The following is a 22,382-nucleotide window of genomic DNA, read 5'->3' on the forward strand; positions in this document are numbered from 1 at the left end:
TTTTTTATCCATTTTTCAGTTAATGGACATTTGGGTGGTTTCCACTTTTTAAATGACTTTTTTATGAATAATGTTGCACTGACCATTGTGTACAGGTTTTTATGTGAATATATATTTTCACATCTTTTAGGTATATGCCTGGGAGTGGAATTGCTGGGTCAAATTACATATTACTGTGTTTCACTTTTTGAGGAACTGCCAAGCCATTTTCCAAAGCTGCTGCGCCGTTTTACATTCCCACTAGCTATGCATAAGGGTTCTAGTTTCTCCACATCCTTACTTACACTTGTTATTATCTGTTTTTTTGATTATAAACAAGTAAGTGTGACATTGTAACTCATTGTGGTTTTGATTTGCATTTTCTTAAGGGCTAATGATGTTGAACTTGATTTTTAAAAGAAAGCAACACTTTGATTTTACTGAGAATGTAAAAATGGAAATGTTTAGTGATTTCATGTTATTGCTTAGAGACCATTAGTTTTGTTGTATTTAAAATTTGTTCTTCTTTTTCTCAGTTGTATTCCCTGAATGACTACAAACCACCCATTTCTAAAGCAAAAATGACCCAAATTACTAAGGCAGCCATCAAAGCTATTAAGGTGAGTAATACATTTTATGCTTGTGTTTTCAGGAGAAAACACCCTACTACTATTTTAGAGGGAGGATAATTATTACATTATACAGTTGACCATTGAACATCACAGATTTGATCTGCACAGGTCCACTTACTTGATCTGCACAGTTCGGCTTACATGTGAACTTTTTTTGATAAGTACAATGCAATACTCTGAATATGTTTTCCTTATGGTTTTCTTAGTAGCATATTATCTCCAGCTTACTTTGTTATAAGAATACAGCATATAATACATGTAACATAGAAAATATGTGTTAATTAACTGTTATCAGTAAGGCTTCCAGTTAGCAGTAGTTAATTTTGGGGGTTATCCAAAGTTATATGTGAATTTTTGACTCTGCAGGGGATTGGTTGTTTAAGGGTCAGCTGTATTTTCTTCCTCTTTATGGGGTTAAGACATGTAAATACATATACTTAAAAATACAAAAATGATAAACTATTATCCTATTCTCACCCGTGAACTCCTCCACCTAGAGATGAATGTGTCCGTTATTTGTCACACTGACTTTACAGAATTTTGGTAAAGGTTTCTAAATAAAAATTAATGTGTTTTTTTTCTTATTGATTCTATTATAGATTATATTATAGAAAATGAACCAATTTGAGAAATAATTAAACCTTATTATATATAGGACATTTGAACTCCGTGAGAAGAAGCCACAGGCCTTTAGCCATTGCTCTTATATAGAGGTTTTGAACCAATCTATGTTGACTCATTGATACTTCAGAAAATTTCAGAGAAAGTTTGTACTTTTCTGTAGAGAGATATACACATGTACAAACTTTTGCATAAAATGTTGGACTTTAAGGACCTTTAAGTTCAGCCATAAATACCTCTTTCTAAGAGGCACTTGTCCACAAAGCCAAGACTCCTTGCTGTAGTAGGGCTGTCAAAATAGACAATGAATGAGTGCTTATATTTAATTAAGTAGGCTTTAACTTGTGGGTGTTTGGTGATATGTTTCCCTACTGTAAATAGCCAGAGGCACCAATTATTTAAATAAATTGTCTTTGAATGACAGCATTATCTCTTAGATTTAACAATTTTTTATTTACAGAGAGAATCACCATTAGGAGAAAATTCAGATAGTTCATTTTTTCAGTGTTCTGATGGTCAAAGCTTAATTTTCACACTTGCAGTTAATTTTTTACATTATAATTAAAATCCCTGTATTTATATGCATAGTATCAAAGAGGTGATAAAGTGATAAGGACAGTGACCAGGAAGCATTTAAGCAAGAGATCTTCAAAAAAGAGTGATTTTTCAGGGTGTCTGATAGACTTTGTATATAGAATGCTCACTCTCTTGTGCTTTCTTTGTCCTGTTTTACATTCTGATCTGATTTTTATGATTATGATTCTGAGTATGCAAATATGTGTATTACAATTTTTAGTCTGGAAATAATTGATGCCTTTTATATAATTTGAGCAGAATAAAAAAGTTTTTTTCATTAAAGTATAGTTGATAACACTATGTTCTACTTTTAGGTATACAGCATAGTGATTCAACATCTTTTCATATGTGTTGTGCTCACCACAAGGGTAGCTATTCTCTGTCACCATACATTGCTATTAGAATATCATTGATTATATTCCCTATGCCACCTTTTGTCCCCATGATCTATATTCATTTCATAATTGGAAGCCTGTGTCTACCCCCCTTCATCTATTTTGCCCCTCTTTCTGTCCCCCTTCTCTCTGAGCAGAATATTTTTTTATTAAAATAGTCTGTAAGGTATTGGCATCAACATTATTCCCACTTTTCAGATGCAGGAAGGGTCTAAGAAAAATTAAGTAATCTGCAGTAGTCAGAATAAATACAGCTAGATTTGAACCCAAGTTTCAGTCCATCTAAACATTATATACTGTACTATTTTGATTTATTGTTCCTGCTTTAAATTTTTTAATCTTGAAAATTCAAACATGTTCCAAAATATTATAATGAGCAACGCATAGTCTTCCCTTAGATTTATTTGCCAGTAAACATTTTGCTACATTTGGTCTATTTCTACACACACACATTTATTGGCTGAATCATTTGAGAGTTAGTTTCAGATTTCATTCATAATAGCACTTAATCCCTAAATACTTGAATTTGAATCTTCTTTCAAAGAATAGACATTTCCTAAGTTAGTTACTTAGGAAAGTATTGTACACTGATCACATGTAAGAAATTACAAAATATAGTAAGACCATATATTCATTTTTTTGTCCTGTCACTCAGCCTTACCCAGCCTTTTTGTTTTGTTTTTCATGTCATTGATATTTTTGAAGACCTCAGACCAATTGCTTTGCCAGTACTGTATTTTTTAAACTCCATGTAGTACATATGTAAATTGAGATTTGAGCTGCCTTTTAAAATCAGATTTAAATGATACTGTGTTTTATATTGAGGTAAGTCATTGTGTTTTTTTTTTTTTTTTTAATCAGTGTTTAGAGACATGGTTATTTTAATGGGTGCTTGTTGGCATTGTACACTGTCAGCAAAATTTCACAGATAATCTGTTGGGGAAGAAGGCCCATGTGAATTGATGAACTTTGAATTAAAGTTTAGTAGCAGTTTTACTCAGAATTACATGTAAAGTAGCTAGAAGCAAAAGGACTGTCAAGATGTTTTCTAGGAGAATTATTATTTAATAAAAATAACTTAGTGTAATTAATATTTTGTATGCTGAAGTGTTTAGTACTTTTAAGTAGTTTTGAATTTTTTGTTAAAGTGACCTACACTGTTGAGTAAACTGTTCCTTTATAGTATGAAAATTTTAGCTAAGCTTTAACTTGTACATTTGGATTTGATGACTGTAAGTAATGACATTTTCCTTTATTTTGACTTTTGAATTTCATAAATGCAGTTCAGAGGAATGTTTGTGTGTGTCTCCTCTCCTTGTTTACCATCTTTAAACAAATACGGTAATCATGCAGTTACCATCGAGGTATTAAAATTTATTAAGCACAAATTTTAGATACCTTTTGCTTTAATTTATGATTTCTAATTTATTCCTTTTTAGGTTTATCCATAATGTTTCTAAAACTTACATATATTTTCTTATAATTAATAATAGTCCATTACTCATTTTTTTTTTTTTTTAAATGTTTATTTATTTATGATAGTCACAGAGAGAGAAAGATAGAGAGGCAGAGACACAGGCAGAGGGAGAAGCAGGCTCCATGCACTGGAAGCCCGACGTGGGATTCGATCCCGGGTCTCCAGGATCGCGCCCTGGGCCAAAGGCAGGCGCCAAACCCCTGCGCCACCCAGGGATCCCCCCATTACTCATTTTTAATTTGTATGTTCACTTCTGCTGATTTTTGGCTGATCCATGAGAACTTTATACATCTCTGTATCTTATTATATATACTTGTTCCATTTTCCAGGAGAAGCAGAAGGAGATAATGAAGTTGAAAAACTCCCTTGCATACATTTATTAATGCTATTTGTTTAGTTATTTGATATTTCTAGTACTACTCTAATTTGATAATACCATAGGAAATCTTTTCCTTCCATGAAAGTAATAATACACATCTGCCACTATGCTTATTACATGCACTTTGCTGTCAACATAACAATTTGTGAAAGTATAGTTTTATAAGGACTATGATCAAATTCTTTTATGTCTCATAATACACTTTGGATATACAGTTGGCCCTTGAATACCCTGGGGGTTAAAGTGCTCATCCCCCCATGCAGTTAAGAATCTATGTATAACTTTGGACTCCCCAAAGCTTACTGATAGCCTACTGTTGACCAGAAACCCTACTAATAAGATAAATAGTTGTATTAACATTTATTTTGTATGTTGTATGTATTATATACTGTATTCTTACAGTTAAGTCAAATGTTAAGAAACATCATAAGAGAAAATATATTTATAGCACTGTACTGTTTATTGAAAAAAAAAAAAATGTGTAAGTGGACCCATGCAGTTCAAACCAGTTGTACTGACCATGTATGTACTTCAAGAATCCTTTACTAGTTAAATATAGTTTAATTGCTTATAAAGGTGAGTGACATGTTTCTCAAAATTCATGATTCAAATTCATTGTTTCGATAGACCTTTGAAACAGTGTTATACCTATGTTTAACAGAAAAATTCGAATCTGTATTGAACAGGTTTTAAAACCATATCATGTTTTTTCTTTTAGTTCTATAAACATGTGGTACAGAGCGTTGAGAAATTCATTCAGAAAGTAAGTATATAAATATTTTCAAAATATACGTTAAATGTACTATAATTATAGAATAATGCCTTGTGCTCTGTTCTCTAAATACTAAAGTTTAAATTGTTTTGATGGACTGTTCAAAAATAATTCCATTTATTTTCTTTTCTGATTAAGAAATATGGGCACCTGGATCACTCAGTCAGTTAAGGGTCCGACTTGATCTCAGCTTAGGTCTTGATCTCAGGGTTGTAAGTTTAAGCCCAGAACATTGCACTCCACCAGCGTCGAACCTACTTAAAAAAATAAATAAATAAAAAGATAGTGCTTTTTGGATAATTCTAAAAACAATAGTTCCATAATTCTAAAAATAATAGTTCTCATTCAGGTAGATGTTCTTGTTAACTTGTACTGCCATAGTGAGCATCTGTCACGTGAAAAAAATGGTGTATGTATGATTGATTTTAAATATAATTATAAATGTGTTGCTTTTAAAGCCTTTAAAGAAATTCTCGCTTGTCATTTCAAGCAGAATACCTAGGAACAGCTCTAGATAAGATGTGATTAAGACATTGCCTACCAGCTACTTCTCTTCTGCTGATTCATATTGTCTCATCCATTAGGATTTTATACATCTCAACATCTTATTTTATAGACCTGAAGTTCCATTTTCTAGAGTAAGCAAAGGGTGATGAAGTTGAAAAAAGCTGTCTTATACACATTTAGTAATACTCTTTTTTTTTTTTTTAAGATTTTATTTATTTATTCATGAGAGACACAGGGACAGAGAGAGGCAGAGACACAGACAGAGGGAGAAGCAGGCTCCATGCAGGGAGCCCGATGTGGAACTGGATCCTGGGTCTCCAGGATCACACCCTGGGCTGAAGACGGTGCTAAACTGCTGAGCCACCCAGGCTACCCTAGTAATACTTTTTATAAGCAGAGTCCAAGGTGACTAGATTATAGTTTTTTGCCCTCTTAGTGATCAGTGCCCTATTCATTCCGCAGTTTTTGACAGGAGTACATAGGGCTTAAAACTTATGAAATGATACTGTGTTTGTACTTTACTGTAATTGAATTTAGATTTGATATTCTGCCCATGTTCATGTGCCTAGACGTAACCAGAACAAGTAAGTTTGAGAATAAGTGGTATATGGCATTAAGGATGCAGCAAGGTTGCAGTGTTTCTTAAAAATAGTTGCCTAGGAGAAGGGTATATAAATCAAAGTGAGGTGACTATGTCATGTAGGTAACCTTGAGTAAATAATTTAACCTTTATATGATTCAACTTTTTTTTTTTTTTAAAGATTTTATTTATTCATTCATGAGAGACAGAGAGGCAGAGACACAGGCAGAGACACAACACAGGCAGAGGGAGAAGCAGGCTCCACGCAGGGAGCCCGATGTGGGACTCGATCCATGAACTGCAGGATCACGCCCTGGGCCGAAGGTGGCGCTAAACCGCTGAGCCATCCAGGAATCCCTCAATTTTTTTTCTAAAGTCTTGCTTTCTCAGTACTAGTAAAGCATATTTTGAGATGAATTGAGGCTGAGACACAAAGTAAAATTCAGTATGCTGTGTGTTTTAGGTAATCACAGTATAAAATAGAAATTATCTCAAAAAAATGATCTCTATTGTGAAATAACTGTAGAATCAGTCTGGAAAAGCGAGTCAGTATTGGAGGAGCTGAAGTAAAGAAAAGGGTAGAATGTCTTTATTGTAGGACATTGCAAGGTATAAAATTCCACATAGCAATAAGAAACCTGTTGAGAGGAAAAGCTTCATATAGTATGTATGGTTTGGAGCTGTTCAAGTATAATGCCATTGTAAAAAGTGCTCCAGTAGCCACAAAAGAATTCTTAGTAGAGAAACAGTATGACAAACTTAGACCAAACATAGTACAAACAACTTCATGCCCCAGCTGTGCAGTCTAAGGGTTAAAAGTCCCAGGGGTGCTATCTTCCATTTAGAATGTATAACCTTCAGAGGAAATTCTGGCACAATATTTTGATCTTCCTCTTACGAGAAATGCTTCTCAGTAGTTTAGTGAAGTTTTGTATGCAGACTCATTTTTAAAGAGCTTCAGTTTTGCTCTCCACATTCTTCAGTCATTATACTGAGTTTCTGAGTTTTGCCTAGTTTTCAAGCAGCCTGAAAGATATTTGAAATGGCATCCAGAATAATTTTGCTATCTTTCATAGTTAAGAGGTTGGTTCATCAGCCATTCTGTTATGTCATAGTGAGGTATACAGTCTGTTTGACTCTTCCATCACAGCCCATACAGCTTACTTCTGTATCTTGAAATCTGCCTTAGAGGGATTACTGGCTGGCTCAGAGAGTATGAGACTTAGAACACCAAAGAGGAATGATATTGCCAGTCAATGTCTGGGCAGAAATGTATATGATTTACCCCTGCCCCTACTTAAAGGAGAAATTTGGCAGTGGGTTAGTGTAATGGTAAATTGAGTTGTGTGTGTACAATTTTAAACTATTTTGTGATAATTGTATATTCGTGCATCATTAAATCAATAATAGATTATAGTGATACTTGTAATAGATTAAAGAGAGATCCCACATATTTTTCACCCAGTTTCCCCCAATAGTAATGTTTTGATAACATAAATATTACAACCAGGATATTCATATAGTCCACCAAGCTTACTCAGATTTTACCAGTTTTACATGCACTCATTTGTGTATGCGTATATTTAGTTCTGTGCAATTTAGTCACATGTATTGGTTCATAAAACCACCACTGAAGATCCAAAGTAATTCCATCACCCCAAGGATCCATCGTGTTCCTTTTCCTTTTCATAGAGCCAGACTTTACTCTCCTCCTCCCACCACTCTAACTCTCGCCCCTAACTCCTCCTGAGGGGCATTAATGTGTTCTCTATCTGTAATTTTGTCATTTCAAGAATATTATGTACATGTAGCTTTTTGAAATTGGCTTGTTTTGCTCAGTATAATTTTATTTAGATCCATCTAAATTGTGCATGTGTCTAATAGCTTCTTCAATTTTGAGTAACATTCCATAGTATGGATATACCACAGTTTATCTAACCATTCACCCACTGAAAGTCATCTGAATCCTTTCCATTTTGGGGGAGCTGTTAATAAAGCTGCTAGAACATTTGTGGATTTTTGTGTGAATTAAAGTTTTCATTTCTCTAGGAAAGTTAGTGCGTGTTTTGTTTTATAAGAAACTGCCACTGTTTTCTAGAATGGCTGTACCATTTTACATTCCCATCAACAATGTATAACTAATCCAATTTCCACATTCTTGCCATCATTTGGTTTACCACTATTTTTGGTTTTAGCCATTCTGATAGATGTATAGCAGTATCTCATTGTGGTTTAATTTGCATTCACCTAATGGCTGATGTTGATTTTCACAGGCTTATTTGGCATTTTCTGTGAAATATCTCTTCATGTTTTCACCCATTTTCTAATTGCATGGTTTTCTACTGTCAGGTGTTCAGAGTTCTGAATAAAATTCTAGATGTAAGTCCTTTATCAGTTATATGGTTTGTAAATATTTTTTTCTTAGTTGGTAGCTTGTTTTTTGATTCTCTTAACACAAGGTCCAAGGTCTTTTGTAGAACAAAGTTTTTTTTTTTTTTTTAGTTTTGATAAGGTTCCAGATTAATATAACTTCTTAATACCTCTTTCCTGTTCTTATTGGAACTTAAAATGGGGCAGAGAGGAGACAGATAAAACATAAGTAAAAATGTTGCAGTAGTAGTCATAGTAGGGAACCAGAAGCCCACTCCACCTGTTTTGTTTTCTGTGCCATAGCCATTGCCGCCATTGCCTAGATGCTTGGTTTCTGCTGTGGAGCCTAATTTATAAAACCATTGAATTGGAGTGTTGTTTATAGTAGGAAATACTGTTTTAACAAATTTACGAAAAAGTCCATTTGTCATGCACATTATATATGGTCAAATGAGAGATCTAAGAAAAATGTGAAGTATTATTTAATGATGTTGACTTGTAATTTTGGGTGTTTTCCAGCTCCAGAACACCACATATTAACTTGTCTTTACTTTTCCTGTATTTCTGTGGAGTGGAATTGTTGGGTTATGCATTTCTCCAACTTGGCTAGATAATACCAAATTAATTAAATTCACAATGGTTGCAATTCATACTCCCACTCTCATTCATTGTGTGAGTTTGTGTTGCTCCCATCTTTACCCACACTTAGTATTGTTAAACTTAAATACATCTAATGAGTCTTACAGGTTATTTTTAAAAGATACATCCTTATATCACCTTTACCTAAGGGATTAAATTCTAATCAGCATTAAATCTTGTTTGTCAGAATGTTTTTTAGATTCTTAAGAACTCATCAAATTGAATGAATTTCTGTAGTCAAAGAGCAAAATGTCCTTTTATCAAACCAAAAAATTTTAGATAATTATTAGTTATAAACTATTACCACTTTTCCTCAGATTCAGTATATCACATCTAGGTTAATCTGAAATATTTTACTAAGATGTATATTAAACTTGGATTTGTTTAGATTTGTTTCATCAGGAACTTGGATAATACTTTTCTTTCTTCTTATCATCTCCCTTCTATAGTTTTGCAGTGATACTTTATGTCCATGAAGAACAAAACCCTTGTCCATCTCTTGCTTCTTTGCTTGGGTGACTGCAGCCCTCTAAGTGTAAAGAGGAAAGGAATTAGTGATCCCTGTTATTCCTTCCAGCTTCGGTGTCATGGAAATCAAATTGCTATTGTGAAATTTCTGAGATTCCACACTTTTGGGAAAACTTGAATTATCAGAAGTCTCAAAAATGACACAAAAGTAATGTGTTTGCCATCTAAAAGAAAATAACCACTTATTCTTGCTACTATTGTATCTGTAATTTAAGTTCTATAGTTAAATATTATTTCCTTAGATAACATATAGATTGGTTCAGAGTTAGCAGTGAAGATCTTATAGGCTTATTGAAGAGTATCATATATCTTTAGTTCTTGTTGAACCTTCCTTCCCAGTCTGTATCCCTTTTATTTCCTTTTCTTGTCTTGTTGCATTAATTAGAACTTGTAGGATGATGCTGAAAAGCAGTGGTGAGAGGGGGCATCCATTCCTTGTGTCATCCATACTTGGTCTTATTGGGAAAACTTTTCAGTTTGTCAGTAAGTGTGATGTTAGTTTGTAGGGTTTTTTTTTGTTGTTGTTTTCTTAAATAGAGCCTGTTACTTCTGGACCATGGACTTAACACATGCTTCTCAGTTTTTCTTAATCCTTATTAAGTCAGGACAGGATGGCTATAATAGGCTGGAATTGGGTATTGTCCTTACCCCAGGTCAGGATAGTGCACTCACTATTCTTCTGTGTTGTGACTTTGTAATCTGAGTTTTTGTTATAAGTCATCAAAAAGATGTATTTTTTAAAAGATTTAGTACAGTCATTACTTAGATTCAGTATTAATTTTTTTAAAAGATTTATTTATTAGAGAGAGAAAGGAGGAGCATGAGTGGGAGGAGGCACAGAGGGAAGGAAAGAGAGACTCTCAAGCAGAATCCTCACTGGGTGCAGAGCCCAACTCAGGGTTTGATGTCAGGACCCAGAGATCACAATCTGAGCTGAAATCAAGAGACACTTAATGACTGTGCCATCCAGGCACCCCTCAGTATTAATTTCTAAAGCTCTTAAAAGCAACTTATAAATTCTATTGAATCTTACTCTCATGATAATCATTTATGTGAAATAAGGTATGTGAGATTATTTTGTCTCTAGCGAAAATAAGATGTCAATGAATCCGGTTAATAAATAATTATTCATCACTTCTCTATGTGGCATTAGGGAATAGATACATTTTAGCAAAATGTGTGTCCTGCTTTTCATTAAATTTTAAGTTTTCTTTATTGAGATACATTATTTGCTCAGCTAGGTTGGTATTTCTTTGGATGTATGGTAGTCAAAGGGATATAGCCTTGGGCAGATATAAGAACTGAAGGATGAGTATGTGAGATGTTTTGGCAACAGGAGGGAAAGTATTTCAGGCTTTCAAAAACCATAATTTTCAACAGAGCAGATATTTTTAACCTTTAAGTAGGCTAAACTTAAAACTTCAGTATCCAAATACCAACATCATTGCCCTCCTATGAAATATTTCAAGTCCTTAACAGAATGTTGCAGTAAACACTTGTGAATTGATGCTAAAGGTCTCTTCATTTTCTTAACTAAATATGACTCTAAGGATAAGGTTCTTAAAAAGTATTTGAAGGAACAGATGAAGCATCATAGTTGAAGCATTATCTTAACTTTTTGCATAATGAAATCACTCATTGTCTCTGCTGAGAATGCCATTAGAAACATGTATGTGTATGTTAGGGTTGGATTAAGGATCCTTTTCTCACTGGTACTGGGGTTTCCAAGGATTTTTCAAAAATATAATTGTGCTTTAGTGCCATATGTGATTTCCAGGAAATTACCTTGGGTGAGATATTTACCTAATTATACCCAAAAATTAAATCTGCTTTTTGTAGCCCTAATTCCATGTGAATTAACATAAGCTTGGGAAGCAGGTTTTCTTATGCTTCTGTATATGGTGACAAAGCAGGAACAGTAACCTTGATATTAAAAGGATTCTTCATCGTGCTCACCTAACCAGATAGGCTAGAAAAGCTAGTGGCAAGAAAGTAGACATATAGCCCATATAGCCCTCAATTTGGGTGGTGGATGAGAAGGCTGAGAAACATTGTCAGTGAAGTAGGTAAAAAATGTTTCCATAGGACAGACTCCTGGAATAGTAATGTCTTACCTTTCTTATAGGTGTGGTATTTGAGAAAACTTTGATACTTTGGGCGTGGTGGATTTACAATGTTACAGTGTTCCTTCATTAGTACAGAAACACTTTTGTTATGAATTTCAGATGAAGTCTAATGCATGTTGGTAATGCTTTTTCTAGAGCTCGTTCCTGAATTTGCTACTTCCTTCCATGTGGCTTTTCAAAATCATTAAACTTTTTTTTGTTATAACAGTAGCTTATTTATCCTTTTGGTTTTTGTCATTCAAGCCAGTAATGCAATACTGTTTTGGAACTTAGGTGACTGGCAGTTGAACTGGGTGAATGGAGTAGCCAAAGTAGATTAAAATGCCATTCCAGAGACAGACTATGTAGAATAGTCAATGTCTGAATATTCATTATGTCTACATAAGCATTGTTTTTGTATTTGTATAGGATTTATAATGAAATTGACCTTTTCTTTCCTTCCCTTCCTATTCCTTTTTCTGTTAGTGTAAACCAGAATACAAGGTACCTGGACTTTATGTTATTGACTCCATTGTACGACAATCTCGACATCAGTTTGGTCAAGAAAAGGATGTGTTTGCACCCAGATTTAGTAATAACATCATTAGCACTTTCCAGAATTTATATCGTTGCCCTGGGGATGACAAGGTATGCTGCTTTTATTTTTATTTTTATTTTTTTAAGTCGATAATGTTACCCTTTGGTCTTAATGAGACAAGATTATCTTAATTATGATTTTATGTTACCCTTTACTCCTTGTAATTCCGAATTTGGATATTTAGTTATTAGACTGTCCACATTCCGAGATTATTAGAATCCTCTTAAACAAGTGGAGAGATGTAGTTGACTTGGCTACTTTTTAATTTATTGAAGCAATTGGTGCTATAGTAAGCTTTGGAATAACACTAAAAGCTTATTTATTCTCACACACAACTAATTTGCTGTTTTGATTATTTGACCTGAACTGATATTTACCTATTTAGTGTCTATGAAAATGGATTTGCTAAACAGTTAATAAAAAATAACCAGATTTTTAAAATTCTTTTGTTGTGGTAGAGTTTTATTAGTGCTGGAAACCACACTACTAAGTCTGCTAGATCTGAATGAATAAATATTCTGTACTACATAAAAAGAAGGCTTTGGATCCTGAAAGAGAATAAAAAAGGATTCTTTATGTGTGCTCAAAGGTATTAGAAGTTTACATATTTTGGATGTCATTTGGAGATTTAGTTTACTCTTCTGATAGGGTTGATTGCAATATTAAATGTTTTAAAAGTTACTTAAGGTAAGGACTTGTCTTGAAGTTTGTTATTTGCTTAAAACCTAAAGTTAAAATCACCTGTAAATACAGCTTTGGTGCTAAGATGAATCCTGATCACCTCAGCAGCCTTAATACAGTCTCCAGGCAACCATAACCATCGATCTCATTAGGCTTTCACATAGAAGCTTGAAACCTAGTTGCTATTCCTATCTTCTGCTAACTGTAGCTTTCATTTACCTTGTACATGTATCAAAACGAACATTTTTTTCAAATATGTTAAGATTAGCAAATCAGAATTCCAGAAACATGATTTCAGGGGTGGAAAGTACTGTAGAAATATTTTAATCCATCGTTCCCATTCACTATTTGAATAGTCTCTGTGAAATAACTGCTAAATTTTTAAAGCAAAAAAATCAAAATGTCATTTTTCTTTTTTCCTCTAGAGTAAAATAGTGAGAGTATTAAATCTATGGCAGAAGAATAATGTGTTTAAGAGTGAGATTATTCAGCCTCTTTTGGATATGGCAGCAGGGATACCTCCCCCAGTTGTTACACCTGTTTTGGCCAGTACTACTGCAGCTATGAGCAATACCCCAGGTATGTTACTTTGATAGAGATTTGTTTTTTAAATATTCTACTTAAGTCTTTCAGGTGATTATTCATATATAAAGTAATAGTTTGACAGTGCGGGAGAATTATCGAGCATTAGGTAATTGAAAGGAAATGTAATTTGAAGGAACAATAAATTCAATTTATATTTGTGTGGAATGCTTTCCTAAAAACTGAAAAGCTGAAGTTTTAAATCCCTAGAAACCTAAATATAATGAACTTAGGGAAACTGATACGTCACATAGGTTTTTTCCTGATTTAGGCTGTCTATAAACTTGCATGTAAAACAACTCTTTTTTTTTTTTTTTTAAGATTTTATTTATTTATTCATGAGAGACACACAGAGAGAGAGAGGGAGAGAGGCAGAGGGAGAAGCAGGCACCATGCAGGGAGCCCGATGTGGGACTCGAACCTAGGACTCCAGATCACGCCCTGGGCCAAAGGCAGGCACTCAACTGCTGAGCCACCCAGGCGTCCCTCATGTAAAGCAACTCGTAGTATGGTAGGGGAGCAATATTTATAAGGAACCCTGAAAAAATTATTTAATGGAACCAAGAATGCTTCAGTAATATTTCAAAATCTTGTTTTTTAAAGAATATTTAAATGACATTTTAACCTATTATCATAGTTCAGGAATCAACATCTGATATATATTTAGTTTTTGTTGTGTGTATCTGTGTCAATACACATATATATCCCTCTTAAACAAAAATAGTTTTTTTGTTTTTTTGTTTTTTTTTTAAGATTTTCTCTTTTTAAAGATTTTATTTATTCATGAGAGACACAGAGAGAGAAAGAGGCAGAGTCATAGGCAGAGGGAGAAGCAGGCTCCATGCAGGGAGCCCCCGATGTGGGACTCGATCCCGGGACTCCAGGATCAAGCCCTGGGCTGAAGGCAGCGCTAAACTGCTGAGCCACCCAGGGATTCCCCAAAACAAAAATAGTTTTATATTATACCTACTCTTTTGTAATTTTTTTATTATATTTTTAATATTTCTTCATATCATTGAATTTTCTTCTGTAGTAAGATTTTTTTTTTTAAGACTTTATTAGAGAGAGAGTACAAGCAGGGTCAGCAGCAGAGGGAGATGGAGAAGCAGGGTTCCTGCTAAGCAGGGATCCTGATTTGGGGCTTGATCCCAGGACTCTGAGATCATGACCTGAGGTGATGGCAGACACTGAATAGACTTAGCTACCCAGGCGCCCCTGTAGTAAGATTTTTAGTGACTTCTAAGCATTGTAGGCTCCTTTAAAATAGCAGCTGAGTTAATGAGAACAAGTATAGACAGATCCTTCGGTTATTTTTTTTCAACTTACATATTCTGTAATTAATAAAATATAAACATTTATTTAAGTTTGTATATATTTTTAAAAAGTGACATAGCAAATCTATCTTTCCAAGTCTTATTTTACTTAAATATTTGTTTGGGTGGGTGTGATGTCTTTTTTAAAAGGAACTCCTGTTACACCTGTTACTCCAGCCAATGTGGTCCAGGGTTTACCGGATCCATGGGTATCTCAGATAACAAACACAGATACACTTGCAGCAGTAGCTCAAATCCTACAAAGTCCTCAAGGCCAACAGGTGAGCATTTATTTTGTTAAATAATAATGATTTAGAACTCATTATTTTCTTGATGTTTTATTTCATAATGTACCACCTAAAGAGTATGTGTTATTTCTGTAAAAATGAGATCACACTATAAGTAGTATTCTGTAACTTGCTTTTAATTTAGTAAGGCATCATTCTATGCACTGTTTTGTAAAAACTTCATTTTATGCCAAAATACTGACTTAGCACATAGTTTGTGCCAGACATTATTAGATGCTATTGTTATTCCAGTAACAAGACAGGTAATTCTCTCTTAGGAAAGATGTCTTTCTGTGTTGAGACAAATAATAAAAAAGTCTATAACTTTATTTAGGTAGTGATACGTGACTTAAAACGGTAAATTTTTAGAATGATTGGATTTGGGAGGAGGGGTCAGAATTAGAGAGGGTAGCCAAAAAGAAGGTATTTTTGAGGAAGTGGCATTTGAAATGAGACTTGAAGTGGAACTAGTTGTGGAAGAGTTTGAAGATAGGCCATTCTTCACATTTCCTTTTTTTAACCTGTCCTTTAAAAACCAAATTAATTGTGATCTGTGCAATAAGAACACCCAGACTCTTCTTCCAAATAATCATGAGGTTTCATGATTAAGTTTTTGTTTAAATATCACCTCAGTGAGGCCTTCAAAAAACTATTTAAAACTGTACATTCTTTCATCCCCTGTACTCCCTATATCACCTTTCTTTCTATTACATTATGTAATTTTTTTCTCTGTCTCTTCGCACCAGAATGTGTGCTCTACAAGGATAAGAATTTTTTTCGTCTATTTTGTTCACTTCTGTGTCTCCAGTGTTAGGTTGTAGCAGATGTTTGCTACATTTTGTAGAATGAGTGAATAGTGTACAGAGTTGTAACAGTGTTGGGTATACAAATATTTTTTAGAGTTGAGATGTCTGGGGGATCAGATTGGCCTGTGCGTGTAAGTTAATGATGACAAAGTTAACATGGTAGACCTAAGTGGACTTGGGTTTCGGAAGACAGAAATGGTAGGCTGAAAAACAAACGGTTCATATGCTAAGCAGTGGGGAATTGCCATAGATTTTTATGTTGAAGTGACTGATATGAACAGTACTTTAGTGGATGGGAGAGGAGGGACACCTAGAGATAGGAAGTATCTTTGTTTTGATAACAATGATAAAAGAAGGGAAGTAATGAATATGTGATAAATAGTAGGGTTGCAGACTCTCTAAAATGACCATCTCAAAAATAAAAGGGACCATTTTAGAGTCTTAAACATGGAAAAACCAATTCAGTTATAGTTCTAGATTTGATCCAGCTTCTCCATTTTGGGGGCAGTTGGGAAACTGAATTGGATACTAGATAAAATTATCAAATTATTAATTTCATTTTGTGATAATATTTTAAAAATCATAAAGCACATGGTCTCATTTAAAAGAAACTTATTAAAATAAATACTTTTGGCAGGAAAAGTGATTTTTCCAGAACAGATAGTAAAAGAGAGTTAAGAACACATAGTAATTGATAGAATGATAAGTCAGAGTAGAAGGAAAAGTAGGATGCTGCAGTGGTTTGAACCTGACTGAAACAGTAACAGTGCTATCTGGAAAAATGGGGATGTCAAAAGCAGCAGTTAAAGTGTGTAGAGGAGAAAATACAGTATTAACTCTTTACCCCCTTTTTTCCTCCCTCTCTTCTTCTCCCTCCTTTTTTTTTCTCCTTTCCCTCCTCCCACTCCCTCTCTCCCTATCTGTTCTGGAACCTCCTCAGTGTAGTAACTAAGCTATTAGATATTTTGGTATTACTTTCTTTGCTATCACATTAGTAGTTTGTAGCCATTGTTTATTTGGTTGCCAAATGACTCTAGTTTGTTTCTTAATGTAGCTATTTTAGATAGGCATGAAATTACTTTCTTCTTGGATGGCTTTTGTACCTTCTCTCACTATAAGTTGATCTTTATTTAAAACAGTTCACATGTCTTGTTTCTATTCTAAATTGATAATTTTCAGATTTATACTCAGGTTTAGGTCTTGATTTAGGAAAGTATTAATTATTTCTAAGATGTACATAGGGTTTACTTAACTGAAATATCTTCAGGATCTTAGTGTTTGTTGTTTCTGCTTTTTTGAGGATAGACGAATAGAGGGAACAGGGATTTATTTCAACTCCTTTTGGCACTATTCACCTTTAATTTCCTTAGTTTCAGACTGCTCCAAGAGACCCAATTTCATACTTGTTTTTCTGCTTTCAGGAATTGTGTTGTCCAATGGTAAATCTGAAAGATAGCAAAAGCAGTTGTTGTCAGTGCTTGTTCTTTTACAGAGATTAAGGAGTTAATTGAGGAAGGAATGAAAAGCTTAGTGAAGGGGCACCTGAGTGGCTCAGTCAGTTGAGCCTCCAACTCTTGATTTTGGCCCAGGGTCGTGGGATCAAACCCCATGTAGAGCCCTGCTTTGGGAGCTCTGCTTCAGGTTCCCTGCTTTGGGTTCCATGCTCAGCATGCAGTCTTTTTGGGGCTCTGAGAGGGGGCTCTAAATAAAAGAGCTATATGTGATGAGTTCTTTATCTGTCATGGTATGACCACACACACCCGGACTCTAAATAAAAGAGCTATATGTGATGAGTTCTTTATCTGTCATGGTATGACCACTTTATTTGGCTTAAGTTCCCTGGCTTTCTAGAAGCAAGACAAACTTATTAAGGATTATTGTATATGGGACACACAAAAAATATTTTATTAAAAAATTAACTTGTTTTGAGTTAGTATCTATTTTTTCTTGATCTCCAAAGACTGTACAACAGTGAATGTTATTGAAAAGATGGGCATTCTTACAGATAAATTCTGCATCTGTTTGTAATAATTTTCCTTTTTTCTCTTCTAGCTTCAGCAGTTGATACAGACTTTACAACTACAACAGCAAAAGCCTCAGCCTTCTATTCTGCAGGCCCTGGATGCTGGTCTTGTTGTGCAGTTGCAGGCTCTCACAGCACAGCTTACTGCTGCAGCTGCAGCGGCCAACACCCTGAACCCCTTAGAACAGGGAGTGGCTTTCAACAAGGTAGACATTAAGTTATCAGATCAGTTCTGTATGAAGTATTAAACTCTGTATGCTATCATGTGGATTCTAATTCTGTAAATAGCATTTTATTATAGAACCATTCTAGTATACGCTGTACTGTATAATTCATTATGAATTTTACGAAAGATTACAGATTTCTGACGGATATGGTAACATTGAGGCAAATGATAATTTTCTGAATTTTCTAATTTCTTTTATGTATGTTACAAAATTTGTTACAAAATACTAATTTTGATGTTCTATATTCTAAAATTTTAACCTGCTAAAATTATAATTGTTGAAAATGTGAAAATTCACAGGAAAACTTCTCTACACTGTAATATTATGATAAATTGAGGCCTATCTATAAAGGATAGTGGTTTTAAAGTTGAAATTTTTTTCATGTATAATTTATTGTATAATAGCCTCAATATTCTTGTTAATTATAAGACTATTAAAATACTTGGAAGTATTATCCATATTTTTGTTTCTGCTACTTTATTTTTAGGAAAATACTGATTTATTATGTTATTACTTAGACTTTTTTAGCTGTCAGCCTAATTTAGTCTGAAAATTTAATAGTTACACCACATAGAGGGCACCTGGGTGACTCAGTTAAGCATCAAACTCTTCATCTCAGCTTAGGTCTTGATCTCAGGGTCATGAGTTCAAGCCCCGCATTGGGCTCCATGCTGGGCATGGAGCCTACTTAAAAAGCTAAACCGCATAAGAAAAAACTTCAAATTGATCATTTAGAAGACAGTAGAGCATCCTAAGAAGAGAAATATACTAGGAATAGATCTGTTGATTATAGTCCTAGGTGTTTTTAATCAAGCTTTATTACTATTGGCAAGGCACTTAATTATTTTAATCCAGTCTTCTCTTCTACGATCATTAATATTTAATCTGTGTTGTGATTTGTTATATAAGACAGTGTATGTCAAAGTACTTTAAAAATAAAGATTCATTCAAATTAAATGCTTTATTATAGCACAACAAAATTATATAAAACATTTATGTATTATGTGATAGAGGTAAATTAATGGGATGTCACTGACATTCAGAATAGCACTTCTACCTTATTTTTGTGTAAAGCACTTTTAATCTTTTTCTCCTTTTTTTTTTTTTTTTTTTTTTTGTTTCCCCCTTTCTCACTTAGAAGTTGATGGATAGGTTTGATTTTGGGGAAGATTCTGAGCATAGCGAAGAACCTAAAAAGGAAATTTCAGCTTCTCAACTGTAAGAATTGTTGTTTTTCTTTATAACCATAAGTTTTTCCCATTATTATTATAAACATTGGATGGGACATTGTTTTCTGAACTACCAAGTATACTTTGAATAAATTGGGATATAATTTCAGGCTATTGAGCTCTAACATTACAGAAAGATGGTAGATTTGCTGTCTTGTTGCCTCCGTATTTATTTTGACTCCTTTCTCAGATCGTTGCAGTTAATTTGGGATATATCAAAATCCTTTATAGAAGAATTGTAGATACAGTTGTGATATTTTCTATATCTGTATTAGGCTTTAAGTTATTTAATTGTAAGAATATTTGAAATAATGGGAAAGAAGCTTGCTTCTAGTGTCAATGACCAGTTCTAGGAATTTTATCAAATTCTGGGAGTGTATCTGACTCTCAGGATTGGGATTATAGGGGATTTTATTTTTAAAGATATGTATTACATATTTTTATTTAGATTAGTGATTTTCTTTTCTTGTGGGTTTGAGAAAGGGCAAGTGGGGAAGAGGATGTTGGAGAGTGGGGGCGTGGAAGGTGGGAGGATGGAGGAAGGATGATGATGATGCCTCTGGGAATGCTATTTTAAGCAGAGGTTATTAATTTAATGTACTGGGATAATATCTTTTAAAATATATTTATGTAATGCATAAAAAGACATATATATATCCTTTTGGTAAAGAGATTTTACTTTAAAAAAAGATTTTACTTGAAAAATTAAAACTTGTATTTTAGATTATGAATTATAAAATTAGAAGAGAAACATTTGAGATCATGTAGATCAGTGTCCTGAACAATTTAAGAATCTTTTAATGGTTTTGATTGGGTATTTTTATAATGTTATAATGCCTTCTATGATGAGAAGTTAAATAATCTTTTATTACTGAATCCTGTTTGATTTACTTGATACACATTTATCCATTTTGCATTCTGAAGCAAGGAAACAAATTTGATCCATTATCTTTTGAGACATAGCCTTTCAATATTTGAAGTTAGGTATCATTCTTCCCCTTAGGTTTATTTGCTCCAGATGAAGTACACTTTTTTTCAACTGTTTCAAGACTTCTCACCATCCTGATTGCCCCTTTTGGGATGCCCTCTTTTTTGTTCATGTCTTACCTTGTGGCACCCAGAATTCCAGGTGTATTCCAGGTGTGAATTTCCCAGAGTTTAGTTAAATTATTATTTCCTCTTATCTAAGTACTGTTTCTGTTAACATACCTAATAATGTGAATGCTTTTCTAAAGAAAGCGGATTAGTTTTATAAAGTTTATGGTCAATTACAATTGTAGATTTCACATGTATTGATTGATAGACCATTTCTCCCACTATCGTATAGTTAGAGAAGGAGTTAAAGTGACAATGTTTAAATACTTTTAACTGTTTTTATATATTTAATTGAGATTTTCGTAAAGTGTGCTAATGTAAAAGATACTAATTTATATGTATTTAATAGTGTGAGACCATAATAACAGATCTTCCATCAGAGTATCTTTAACATGTTATCCATCTATTGAAAGATTGTTGAAGAGTATCTTTCTATTTTAACATATTAATGTTCTGAGGTATTCCATTTTCTGTTAATATTTAAAAAGTAAACATTGTAGTAGAGTATGTTTCATTTAATTGGCATGGGGGGTTGAAAAATCAGTTATTTTTATATTACCTTCACTGGGTTTTAAAACATATTTCTACTTGTTTTTCCTTCTAGTTCTCATGTTTCAGAATCTGTGAACAATTCCATTTTTCATCAGATAGCAGAACAACTACAACAGCAAAACCTTGAACATCTCAGACAGCAACTCCTAGAACAGCAACAGCCTCAAAAGGTTTATAACTCCATCTTGTGGTCTTTAGAATTATTGCTATCTGCATTCTATAAAATGGTGTTTCTCAAACAGTGATTTTTCTTCAATTTTATTGCTAGGAAGATCAGCCTTTTCAGAATGTTTATAGTCTTTTCTGTTATCAGAATGTGTTCTAGGTCTATAGAACCCAGAACACATACACCAGCAGTGGAAGACAGAGATTGTGTTTCAGTATTACAACTTAAAACTTCATGTACTTTTCTCTCCACTCAATTCCCTTTCAAGCAAGATCATGATGATTTTGCTTTTGTTGATGGTGATGAGGGCAAAATAGATTGCCTTTAATTAGGCTATTACTGTATGGCAGGAAGTTTACGAGTCATGATTACATTTAATGCTATGAGATATCATTGACTTCTACTGTGTCTTAGTGGAATTAAATATCCATTGCAAAACCATAAAGCTAATATATCATTAGTCTTAAGACATACTGTTATTTTATGTGTAGCTAACAATTTTTAATCACTTCAAAAGTACAATATCTCATAGAGTTAAAAAAAATCTCATAAATTACAGAGATGATTATATGTGAAGAATCATACCTTAGAATTGATAAAACATGTCAAGTTGCAAAGGCAGGGTTAATCCATTATAAAGCCTATTTTTACTCCACATGAGAAATACAGGTGTAAACTGTTTAGAATATCAGTGTTTTCAAATGCCCCACAATCATACTTATTCCTAATATCCAAAATTTTTTGGCACTAAAATAATGCTACACATGTTTTTAAAGTATGAGCAATGTATTGTTAGACAAAGGATATATACAGAGATGAACAAAGAAGCATCTGGCCCTCAAGTAACCTTTTCTCTAATAGAGCACGTATATTTGTATGGACACGGCAGAATTCTAGTTTCAATTATAGAGGTACAAGTGAACGATAGTGGAAATAAGAGAGAAGAGTTACTTTAGATTTAAGGAATAGAAAACCTTAGATACTGCTGGGATGAACTTTTCCTTTTAAATCAAATAGTAATCATAAAGTGGACATTAATGGTATTTGCTAGGTTGGAACTTATACCTGGAATTAGGAGAATGGAATTCTATATCTTCTTATAAAGAAACATTCTGATAGAAGTGGTTAGAGTAGGTGTAGTATTTTATGTTGTGCAGGTATATCTGCCTGAGAATTCAGGAGCTTTAAAGAAAGCATGATGTAGAATATTTGGATGTTGTTTAAAGAAAAACACAAGTAGTAAATCAGTGAAAAGAAACCGGT

General features: G+C 33.6%; 1 protein-coding gene across 7 annotated transcripts in view; it reads left to right on the plus strand.

Annotated features, from left to right (window-relative positions):
• Positions 1-22,382, plus strand: part of SCAF8 (SR-related CTD associated factor 8) — a 147,062-nt gene that overhangs the window by 32,041 nt on the left and 92,639 nt on the right. For all 7 annotated transcript variants that reach the window (XR_013379852.1, XR_013379841.1, XR_013379849.1 and 4 more), the window contains 8 exons: positions 516-599; positions 4,778-4,822; positions 12,047-12,208; positions 13,265-13,418; positions 14,885-15,015; positions 17,880-18,056; positions 19,216-19,295; positions 21,006-21,123. Coding sequence is in view for 3 of the 7 variants with exons in the window: in XM_077897955.1 (XP_077754081.1) it covers positions 516-599; positions 4,778-4,822; positions 12,047-12,208; positions 13,265-13,418; positions 14,885-15,015; positions 17,880-18,056; positions 19,216-19,295; positions 21,006-21,123 (951 nt within the window). In the remaining 4 variants the exon portion in view is untranslated. The remainder of the gene's footprint in view (positions 1-515; positions 600-4,777; positions 4,823-12,046; positions 12,209-13,264; positions 13,419-14,884; positions 15,016-17,879; positions 18,057-19,215; positions 19,296-21,005; positions 21,124-22,382) is intronic.

The sequence above is a fragment of the Canis aureus genome, chromosome 1, assembly GCF_053574225.1.
Source record: "Canis aureus isolate CA01 chromosome 1, VMU_Caureus_v.1.0, whole genome shotgun sequence".
In the NCBI taxonomy this organism is placed as follows: domain Eukaryota; kingdom Metazoa; phylum Chordata; class Mammalia; order Carnivora; family Canidae; genus Canis; species Canis aureus.